General features: G+C 35.8%; 1 protein-coding gene across 1 annotated transcript; it reads left to right on the top strand.

Annotated features, from left to right (window-relative positions):
• Positions 1 to 3,009: 3,009 nt before the first annotated feature.
• LOC128243417 (transmembrane protein 208-like) lies at positions 3,010 to 10,940 on the top strand. The gene is made up of 6 exons (XM_052961195.1): positions 3,010 to 3,119; positions 3,378 to 3,473; positions 4,473 to 4,532; positions 5,335 to 5,438; positions 8,433 to 8,517; positions 9,462 to 10,940. The coding sequence occupies exons 1-6, from the start codon at positions 3,114 to 3,116 to the stop codon at positions 9,588 to 9,590; spliced, it is 480 nt and encodes a 159-aa protein (XP_052817155.1). The 5' UTR covers positions 3,010 to 3,113; the 3' UTR covers positions 9,591 to 10,940.
• The last annotated feature ends 1,409 nt before the right edge of the window (positions 10,941 to 12,349 follow it).

Below are 12,349 nucleotides of genomic sequence, written 5' to 3'. Positions count from 1 at the left end.
TGTCACAAGAAGTATTCCCCACTGTCACTAGAAGCATCCACCACTGTCACTAGATATATTCACCACTGTCACAAGAAGTATTCACCACTGTCACTAGATATATTCACCACTGTCACAAGAAGTATTCCCCACTGTCACTAGAAGTATCCACCACTGTCACTAGATATATTCACCACTGTCACAAGAAGTATTCACCACTGTCACTAGAAGTATTCACCATTGTCACTAGATGTATTCAACATTGTCACTAGATGTATTCAGAACTGTCACTAGATGTGTTCACCACTGTCACAAGAAGTTTTCACCAGTGTCACTATTTGTATTCACAACTTTCACTACATTTATTCACCACTGTCATTAGATGTATTCAGAAATGTCACTTGATGTATTCACCATTGTCACTTCATGTATTCACCAGTGTCACTAGATGTGTTCACCACTGTCACTAGATGTATTCTGCGCTGTCACTTGATGTATTCACCACTGTCATTAGATGTATTCACCACATTCACTAGATATATTCACCACCGACACCACATGTATTCACCACTGGCACTAGGTGTATTTGCCACTAATGTCACTAGATGTTTTCACCATCGTTACTAGATGTATCCAGCACTGTCACTTGATGTATTCACCGCTGTCGCGAGATATATTCACCACTGTCACAAGAAGTATTCCCCACTGTCACTAGAAGCATTCACCACTGTCACTAGATATATTCACCACTGTCACAAGAAGTATTCACCACTGTCACTAGATATATTCACCACTGTCACAAGAAGTATTCCCCACTGTCACTAGAAGTATCCACCACTGTCACTAGATATATTCACCACTGTCACAAGAAGTATTCACCACTGTCACTAGAAGTATTCACCATTGTCACTAGATGTATTCAACATTGTCACTAGATGTATTCAGAACTGTCACTAGATGTGTTCACCACTGTCACAAGAAGTTTTCACCAGTGTCACTATTTGTATTCACAACTTTCACTACATTTATTCACCACTGTCATTAGATGTATTCAGAACTGTCACTTGATGTATTCACCATTGTCACTTCATGTATTCACCACTGTCACTAGATGTGTTCACCACTGTCACTAGATGTATTCTGCGCTGTCAATAGATGTGTTCACCACTGTCACTAGATGTATTCTGCGCTGTCACTAGATGTATTCACCACTGTCACTAGATGTATTCACCATTGTCACTAGATGTATTCAGAACTGCCACTAGATGTTTTCTGCGTTTTCACTAGATGTGTTCACCACTGTCACTATATGTATTCACCATTGTCACTAGATGTATTCAGAACTGTCACTAGATGTATTCAGCGCTGTCACTAGATGTGTTCACCACTGTCACTAGATGTATTATGCGCGGTCACTAGATGTGTTCACCACTGTCACTAGATGTTTTCTGCGCTGTCACTAGAGGAATTCACCACTGTCACTAGATGTATTCACCATTGTCACTATATGTATTCAGAACTGTCACTAGATGTGTTCACCACTGTCACAAGAAGTTTACACCAGTGTCACTACTTGTATTCACAATTTCACTACATTTATTCACCACTGTCACTAGATGTATTCAGAACTGTCACTTGATGTATTCACCATTGTCACTTGATGTATTCACCACTGTCACTAGATGTATTCACCACTGTCACTAGATGTATTCACCACTGTCACTAGATGTGTTCACAACTGTCACTAGATGTATTCTGCGCTGTCACTAGATGTGTTCACCACTGTCATTAGAGGTATTCTACGCTGTCACTAGATGTGTTCACCACTGTCACTAGATGTATTCTGCCCTGTCACTAGATGTATTCTGTGCTGTCACTAGATGTATTCTGCGCTGCCACTAGATGTATTCTGCGCTGTTACTAGATGTATTCTGCGCTGTCACTAAATGTATTCACCACTGTCACTAAATGTATTCAGAACTGTCACTTGATGTATTCACCATTGTCACTTGATGTATTCACCACTGTCACTAGATGTGTTCACCACTGTCACTAGATGCATTCTGCGCTGTCACTAGATGTGTTCACCACTGTCACTAAATGTATTCTGCGCTGTCACTAGATGTGTTCACCACTGTCACTAGATGTATTCTGCGCTGTCACTAGATGTGTTCACCACTGTCACTAAATGTATTCTGCGCTGTCACTAGAGGTGTTCACCACTGTCACTAGATGTATTCTGCGCTGTCACTAGATGTGTTCACCACTGTCATTAGAGGTATTCTACGCTGTCACTAGATGTGTTCACCACTGTCACTAGATGTATTCTGCCCTGTCACTATATGTATTCTGTGCTGTCCTAGATGTATTCTGTGCTGTCACTAGATGTATTCTGCGCTGTTACTAGATGTATTCTGCGCTGTCACTAAATGTTCCCCACACTGTCCCTAGTTATATTCACCACTGTCATATAACCCTCTCGTTCAGAGTTGGTGTTACATGGATTAGCCTTTGAAATCAAATACTATGTTCGCCTCAATGATCAACTGATGAAGTCGTTCCCGGTCCGTCTTGGATCCTTATTAAATTAATGTGATAATAAATTTAGATAAAAAATGTAGATATGCCAGCTAAGTATTTTAATTATTAACTTAAATGCGATACTCACCAAATATCCTAGGACGGACACGGTGACGAGGATATGCACTAAAAAGGAGGTGGAAGTAAACCATTCTTTAATTTTGTATATATATATGGGAAATCATGAAATTAAGTTTGCTAAAATAGCTTGCTTCTGTCACATGTGGTTTCATCTTGCACATACACGTGTTGACTCGACTTGCTGTCCAATAAATCAAATAAGTCATAATTATAAATCTAAAACAGACACCGTAATATATTAACGACGCCTTCAATAAGCAATAAATACCATGTCATGTGTTACCAGGATTTATCATCTGACAATATCACGGTATCAGCATCGGATACCGGGTACTGGGTTTTAGCACCACCATTAAATGTTGACTGCTCCAAGGATACTCTTCACCGAGGAGAACGCCGGCTGACGAACATTTCGATGTGGCAACTTTTCGGACACATTTATAACATTTTATAGAACAGCATCAAGCTTGAAAATGCCGGTATTATTTTATTGACTCAAAAAATATGGAAATGATTGTTGCATGGACACTCTTATCAAATTCGTGAAGTTACAATGTCCTTTAAAAAAATAATAAGGGGAGATCAAAGTTTAAGAATAAGATGTCAAAAATAATACTTTACATCCTTTCAGCAAATTGTTATTATTGTACATCTCAAATTTAAACATTTTAATATGGAGAGCTGCAATTATGACTGAATTATGACTTATAAACTCATTTATGCCCGTTTCATTGCAGCCCAAAGGAAAACAGGGGACCAAAGGTCAGAAGCAAATTGAAGTCGAAAACAAATCGACAATGCAGTTTTATATGTACATCATTCTTTGTGCCATAGTAAGTTTAAATGCAAATTATATTAAAGCTGCACTCTCACAGATATACTGTTTGTACAACTTTTAAAAATTGTCAATACGTTCAATCTGTGAGAGTGCAGCTTTAAAGGTACTAGACACCATATGGTTAAACAAATCAGCAAATACAGTATTTCCTCAAAACCAGCCTAGAATTGTCAATGCGAGCTAGTAGCAGGCTGATAATATGTCATTTTACATGATAAAAAAATAAATACAACAATCATGTTGCTGTCTTTTCTAAGTTTCCCTGTTTAAAAACAGCAAGTAATGGTTTCCAAGTTTAAATCACATCTGTTTTTAAGTACAGATAATTATATCAACTTTATTTTTAAACTTATTGAGATAAACGTGATAGACAACCCCAGTAAATTTAAAATTGAAAAATGCGCAAAATTGCGAAAGATGTATGTGTCATAAGCGATGTGGAACATCAGCAAGTAAGATTCAATGCAAACATAACAATGTCAATTTTATGTTAGCTTCGGTTGTGGCAATTTACTTTTTTTTCTTGCAATTGTATCATCTGGTGTCTAGTCCCTTTAATAAATTTATAAATGAATCAAATTTTACAAATCAAATTATAAGACTAGATAACTGTACTGTTGGGAGAAAATTTGTTTAATAGCTCAGTTTGGGCGGTTATTTACTGTTATTATTTTCTAATACTGTAATTTTTAGCTTTTCAATTTTTCAAAGAAAAAGTATTGCGATAACCTTTGTCATGTTTGAACTTTAACCTTAGCCATAACTGAAAATACATTTAACAAAAAGAATTAGACAAGCTTTTGGTGTTCACTCTGCAGCATTCTTGTTTACTTTTTGCCATAATTTAGATATTTTAAGGAAAATAGGTTTTTGTAATTGAGAAATAAAATCATTGATTCAATGCAGTTACATGTATATTGATTGTTTTATTCGTTTTTTGAGACTTCTGAGATGTTCTTGTATTATATTTCTTCATTAGTGTAAATCTTTTCAGGCAATATTTTATGGGGCACAGATCATCCTCTTTAGCGACACATTCACAACATTTTACATTGTAAGTACCAAACATTTATGTCAAAGTTATTTCTAATGTACATCTACAATGTATTCCTATAAATGATTTTGTCAACATGCTTTAATTTTATATTGTACAATATTGGATGGCGTTTTCTTTATTTTTGTTCATTCATTACTTATATCAGAACAGTAACTAGTAGGAAGAGCTCTTACCATGCAATAAGTAGTGTGTGGATAAATAATGAAATTTCAATATACACATGCTACTTATTGAGCACTAACCTTGAAATATTGTCCAAAACAGTTACTATGGCTTTGCACTTGTTGTTTATAATTTTGGTATTTTTGGTAGTGGGTTCAGTAATTATTACTGATTGTGGAAAGCTTTGATGTCATTCACAAAGATAACGTCACCACTGTAATGTTCCACACTATAATGATGATACCTGTCATCAAATAAACAGTTGGCGTTTGCTTCCTGGTGCTCTTGTTTAAGCTATTTTACAGGAGCTGTTCATAGTTATAGTTTACGAAGCAAATTATTACATTATATTATTCTCTCGTTGGCATGATGTTAAGCTAGAGTTTTGTCTTGTTGTTGTTGGGGAAACTGTGTATCCCAGGGATAACCCTCTTGTCTGGCTTGAAGACCATAAAACAAACTCACAGGTGCCCTGACCAGGAAACAAACCTGGAACATTTTGGTTAGAAGCCTGTGTGCTTACCCCTGTGCTTACAGGTTAGTTTATAGGCATCTTCCTCATTGATATGTCTTTGAAAACCTACCATTTTTCCCCTACTTGGAAGCCTGGGAAACATGTAGAAGATCTTTCTTACAGGTTCTATCAATGCTGGTCTTGTGTGTGTATGGAGGTTGTTACAAGTTTATGAGCAGCATGGCTGGTGGGGGCATCGATCTCAACATGGAGGCGGGCATGGCAGAGTAAGTTAACAACAATTCTTTCATTCTAGTAGTTCATTTGTCTGGTTAGTTTGTCTAGTTTTTGATTGTTGTTCTTTCATAAAAGACTATGTTGACACTTGTAGCATTTTACCTTTTTTTCGTCTATACTAACTCCCGTATCGGAACAGTAATAAGTAGGCAGACCATTTACTAGATAACAAAGAGATACAACACTTTTCACTTATGCTGCATGCTAGTTATTGAGTGTTGTCCTTTACAACGTGGCACAATACAGTTAACATCACCAACTAGCATTGTGTATAATTCTTAAAAAAACTTGGTGCAGAAACCATTATTTTACATGGTTTTGTCCAAATGCAAAAGCTTAATTCTTATGTAAGTCTTATCTCAAAAGTCCATAAAGAAATTCTATGAATTAATGATGTCAATATTTGTAGTACAGTATGTCACAGTCAGTATCTCTAAAAATTCCAATTACTGTAACTAAATAATAGTGATCATAACTTATGCTTCTCGAGTAACTAAGAACAAAGTACGAGCAGACAAGAACCAACTCCACAAGTTTTGACATAAACTCATCTTTAGTAGTTTATTGACTGTTTGTTGACTATTACAAAACCCTGCGCTGTACCATACATTTTTATGCCCCCGATGGTGGGCATATTAAAATTGCATCGTCCGTCCGTCCGTCCGGCTCTGTAGCTTTCCCTTGTATGGACAGATTTTAAAATAACTTGCCACATGTGTTCCACATACCAAGACGACGTGTGGCGTGCAAGACTCGTGTCCCTACCTTAAAGGTCAAGGTCACACTTAGTGTTTATTCACAATGGAGTGCTGCATATAAGAACATAGAGTATAGGTTGTCGTGTCCGGGCTGTAACTTTCTCTTGTATGGACAGATTTTAAAATAACTTGCCACATGTGTACCACATACCAAGACGACGTGTCGCGTGCGAGACCCGTGTCCCTACCTCAAAGGTCAAGGTCACACTTAGTGTTTATTCACAATGGAGTGCTGCATATAAGGACATAGAGTATAGATTGTCGTGTCCGGGCTGTAACTTTCCCTTGTATGGACAGATTTTAAAATAACTTGCCACATGTGTTCCACATACCAAGACGACGTGTCGCGTGCAAGACCCGTGTCCCTACCTCAAAGGTCAAGGTCACACTTAGTGTTTATTCACAATGGAGTGCTGCATATAAGGACATAGAGTATAGGTTGTCGTGTCCGGGCTGTAACTTTCTCTTGTATTGACAGATTTTAAAATAACTTGCTACATGTGTACCACATACCAAGACGACGTGTCGCGTGCAAGACCCGTGTCCCTTCCTCAAAGGTCAAGGCCACACTTAGTGTTTATTCACAATGGAGTGCTGCATATAAGGACATAGAGTATAGGTTGTCGTGTCCGGGCTGTAACTTTCCCTTGTATGGACAGATTTTAAAATAACTTGCCACATGTGTTCCACATACCAATACAACGTGTCGCGTGCAAGACCCATGTCCCTACCTCAAAGGTCAAGGTCACACTTAGTTTTCATTCACAATGGAGTGCTGCATATAAGGACATAGAGTATAGATTGTCGTGTCCGGGCTGTAACTTTCCCTTGTATGGACAGATTTTAAAATAACTTGCCAGATGTGTTCCACATACCAAGATGACGTGTCGCGTGCAAAACCCGTGTCCCTACCTCAAAGGTCAAGGTCACACTTAGTGTTTATTCACAATGGAGTGCTGCATATAAGGACATAGAGTATAGGTTGTCGTGTCCGGGCTGTAACTTTCTCTTGTATGGACAGATTTTAAAATATCTTGCCACATGTGTACCACATACCAAGACGACGTGTCGCGTGCAAGACCCGTGTCCCTACCTCAAAGGTCAAGGTCACACTTAGTGTTTATTCACAATGGAGTGCTGCATATAAGGACATAGAGTATAGGTTGTCGTGTCCGGGCTGTAACTTTCCCTTGTATGGACAGATTTTAAAATAACTTGCCACATGTGTTCCACATACCAAGACGACGTGTCGCGTGCAAGACCCATGTCCCTACCTCAAAGGTCAAGGTCACACTTAGTGTTCATTCACAATGAAGTGCTGCATATAAGGACATAGAGTATAGATTGTCGTGTCCGGGCTGTAACTTTCCCTTGTATGGACAGATTTTAAATGACTTGCCACATGTGTTCCACATACCAAAACGACGTGTCGGGTGCAAAACCCGTGTCCCTACCGCAAAGGTCAAGGTCACACTTAGTGTTTATTCACAATGGAGTGCTGCATATAAGGACATAGAGTATAGGCTGTTGTGTCCGGACTGTAACTTTCTCTTGTATGGACAGATTTTAAAATAACTTAACACATGTGTTCCACATACCAAGACGACGTGTCGCGTGCAAGACCCATGTCCCTACCTCTAAGGTGAAAGATACACTAAGTGTTTATTCACAAGGGAATTCTGAATATAAGGACACAACAGTGTAGGTTGTCAAGTATGGGTGGTATTTTTTTATGTTCAGAGGCAATTTAAAATAACTTGCCATATATGTATTTGACACGTAAAGGCAAGATCAACTTTTCATGTACTGACCTTGTTCGTAGGTCAATGTCACATTCGGGGGCATTCATCACATACTGTGACAGCTCTTGTTTCATTTACGTTTAAAACTTCAAGAATTTTTTAAAATGTTCAAATTTTTATGTGAATTATTTTGTTATTAAAGACATTTTATTCACATTACAACCATATTTTAAGTTTTCATAAAAGTTTTTGTAGTTGATTATTATCCGACTTAAGTGAAATGTGTAAAACACATTTAACTTCAATAAATTACATTAAATTGACATTGATTTATTTGTATATAAATAGTTATCTGTAATTTGTAACTAGAACAAATATTTGATTTTAGTAATAGCCCAGTACTGTTTGTGTCATATCTTCAGTCTGAATATAAATAAGATATAATGCTATTTAACAAATATAGTCAAGATCGTTTTTCTTACAGGCATGCCAAGGATGTGATTCTGTTGACAGCCATTGTCCAGATACTAGCCTTGATCTCCAACTACTTCTGGTTGTTATGGCTTGTGGTATGTTGTTGTTCTATTACTGCGTATTCCAGACTACTCATTAATGATTATTATCAAAACCTGACTCGAGTTCATTTATGTATTAAATACTTCTTTCATGCATATGTATGAAAAGTAGCTTTCTATTAGTAAATGTTAGGGATTCAAATTCTTACAAAACCATTATTGATTATTGGATATGATCAAAGGCCGATCATTGATTTTATAATCAAAACTGATTTCTGTAAAGTTTGAAGATTTAGTTAATTTGGTATTTCAACTTTAAAGCTGCCACTCTCACAGATTTACTGTTTTTACAACTTTTTTATTTTTTGTCTTGGAATGAGCACATTTTTCGTAAATATCTGCAAATCAGTGATAAAAGACTGCTGACAAAACATCAGATCACATATTTTCATATTTCCATTTGAAAACGTTTTATGGCTGAAAGAGTTACTAGCGGTTTAAGCAAAATGCATAAAACATCCAAAAAAAAATCAGCAGTCTTATATGTCTATTTTATATGCATTTTTGCATAAATTGGTTCTTTCCAAGACAAAGAATAAAAATGTTGTCAAAACGTTCAATGTGTAATATTATTAATCTGGCAATGCAGTTCAGTTAGCAACCAGGACTACAGTCCTATCTAATGTGTGGCATTATCTTTTTGTTACTCTGTTTAAGTTTTGTAATAGTTTAAATGTAGTTTCTTATGATAGAGAAAAGGAATTTGTTATTGAAAGTGATTATCAACCACTTACGACTCAAACAATCAATTTTCTACAATGCTCCATCATTGTTCAATGCCTAGTTCAATACAATATGTTATATTTTACACTTCAAAATGGATGTAAAATTATTACAATGTATCATAATGTAAAGAATGATATGAAAAATAAAATGATCGATAAAGTACATATTTATAAAGTAATTGCTTCTATTTGCTGTTTTCTACAAATTTCCAGGCACCAGGAAGAGCGTTTTATATATTGTGGGTAAATATTCTATCGCCATGGATATTTGCCGAAGCACCAGAAGTTGATGATAAAAAACAGAAAAAGATGGAAAGGAAAATGAAGAGACAGCAAAGATGAACTCTAGTCATGTAGATTTGTTGAACCAATAAAGCTTGTCTATTTTTAGAAGTCTTGGTTTTGTCATAGCTTGGTTTCGTCGGAGGGATTAAGAAATATAAGTATTGGCCAATTTTGCTGAAAGGCTGTTTAATTTATTCACAATAAAACTAGTACACATGTTTACAGTGATAATTTGCATATGTGTAGCATTTTTCATAATTCTGAATTTAATACGCAGTTATGCTCCTTGTTTGACTATTAAAAAACAGATGGGCATTGTCATCGGTGTGCGATGATCATATATTATATGCTAAATCAGGATGAGTGTTTGTGTAAATAGTACTGTACAGAGTTTAAATTATAAACAAGAGTATAACATGTATACTCATGTATACCAGCATTACGATTACAGCAAAGTCTAATCTTGAGTATTTCAATGAAACACGAAAATTCAATGCCCAGTTCAGAGTTGGCACAATAGCATTTGATGTTTTCCCTCTATTTATATGGCTAGCCAAAGATATAATTTTCATTTTATGTAATTTCTTTTATTCTAACACTGATGTTATATATGAAACATTGCCATTTTTTGTCATACTTTCTGTGTTAAAAAATCATTTAGAAAGAAATTTTACCTTCTGGATATAGATCAATGTTTATTTATTTTTATCTCAATGTTACTGCATCATGACAACTGTTAGTGTTTGGAAAGTATCATTTTATGGAAATGTTAAAATGTCCATTACTTTCAACTTCTTTTTAACTTAAGCTGCTAGTATTTAATACTTTAGTTAATTGTTTACAATTTATACATTTGCTCAATGTTATTATACAGTTTACAGCACTGAGAATCAAAGTCATAGAGCCACGGCAAGCAGAAGTAGGTATTAAAGTAATATAAGACTAGTGAAAATATGACACCAGTTTCCTGTGGCTAAAAATAGAATGACGGTGTCCATGGTGTGACATTTTTTAAGGTCCATGATGCATTTAAGGTAACACACACTCTTTTATGAATAACATGTTTGATATGATGCCCAAAACTGGTCATAAACTGGGCATTCCAATATTTAGTTGGTCATTATTAATATATCCAGTACTGCAGCCAATTGTATAAACCCTCAATAAGTTGTTCATTGGTTAAACATTTGGCTTCTTTGCACATTTCAATGATTTGATTGGTGAATAGGAACTTTTGGATAATTATTGATTGATCAATTAATATTTGTTTTATACAATAACTGCAGGTGTGTATATAAAGTAATGGTAAAATAACTGAAAGGTATTGACTATATTCACTTTACAATATTTAATGTTTCAAATTTAATAATTCACTGAATAAAATTCTGAATTTATGTTTTCTTTCTGTGTGCAGCTTTTTGCAACATACAGGCAGAAGGAGGAGGCGTCCAGTATGTTGTCCCATCATTACTGTAACCCTTTGTCCAATCAGGTGAGCAATATAGGACCATCTTGGCCGTCTTTTTTCGTATTAAGATTAGCTTATAAAAAACTTGAATAATTTGACATGGGATTTACAGTTGCGAGTTGTGGGGTCACAGAGAAACATTAATTTGTCCAAATTATCAAACAATTTTCTCAAAATGCCCATTATTGTGGCTAGATCATAGACTTTGTGTCATTAAACCATGTCTGTCCACATACCATATGTTTGTCTCGATACTTAAAACTTCATAAACTGTATCTGCTTCATCCTATTTGAACCTCTGAAGGGATTTCGAAAAAAAACGATCCATAAAAATGTTTGCTTAAATCTATATTGACAAATCATATAATATCATGCTTGTTGGTCTAAATGTAAACCATTTTACATTGCGTAATGTGCATCAATTGATACCAAAGTATCTAATATTCTTAGTGTCTAGAAATTCTAATAAAATTCATGGAATTACAGTCACAACACATAAAACATCACATTGGTACAATTATACACAGAGGTATAAGGTATTAAAAGCAAATTTAATTCAGAATAAACAGTAAACCGATGACACTGCCCAGACCAGAAGACGATGCGGCCCTTACTGATGAACCTTATGACTAATATGGGATATATGGTCTTAGAATCTACTACATAACGTCCGCCAATAAGAGCTGTGTTGTCCGTCAATCTAGGCCAAATTCAGCGATGGGCCATATTCGATTGACCAAATGTTAATACAAACAAAATGTATCACAAACAAAACTAGAGATTGCTTTTTTGAAAAAGCGCTTGTCTCCCCTATTGTGTGGTTGTAGCTGAGAAAAAATAAATGATGGACATGAAATTTGTAACTTTGGACTGGAGACAAACCAACAGTGAAGTTTGGTTTATTCGATTATATTAAATAGTGAAGAGAAGAAAGTGTTGTTGATTAATCATGGAAAATGTAAACGAAGTTTGCATTGTATGAAGTTCCTTGGCGCAAGCGTTATTCAATTATTGATCGGAAACCATTTTTCAGCTCACAGTCATCGTGACCATGACCTTTTACCTACTGATCACAACATCAATAGGGATCATCTACATAACCAACTTGCATACCAAGTATTAAGTTCTTGGGTGCAAGTGTTCTTTAGTTACTGAGCGGTAACCATTTCTTCAACTCAAGGTCATGGCAACCTTGACCTTTGACCTACTGATCTCAAAATCAATAGGGGTCATCTACTAGTCATGACCGACTAGCGTACCAAGAATGAAGTTCCTGGGTACAAGCGTTCTTAAGTTATTGAGCAGAAACCATTTTTAAGCTTAAGGTCACCGCCAACGTATCATTTTT

Source organism: Mya arenaria, chromosome 8 (genome assembly GCF_026914265.1).
Source record: "Mya arenaria isolate MELC-2E11 chromosome 8, ASM2691426v1".
Taxonomy (NCBI): domain Eukaryota; kingdom Metazoa; phylum Mollusca; class Bivalvia; order Myida; family Myidae; genus Mya; species Mya arenaria.
This window is presented reverse-complemented; position numbering and strand designations above follow the sequence as displayed.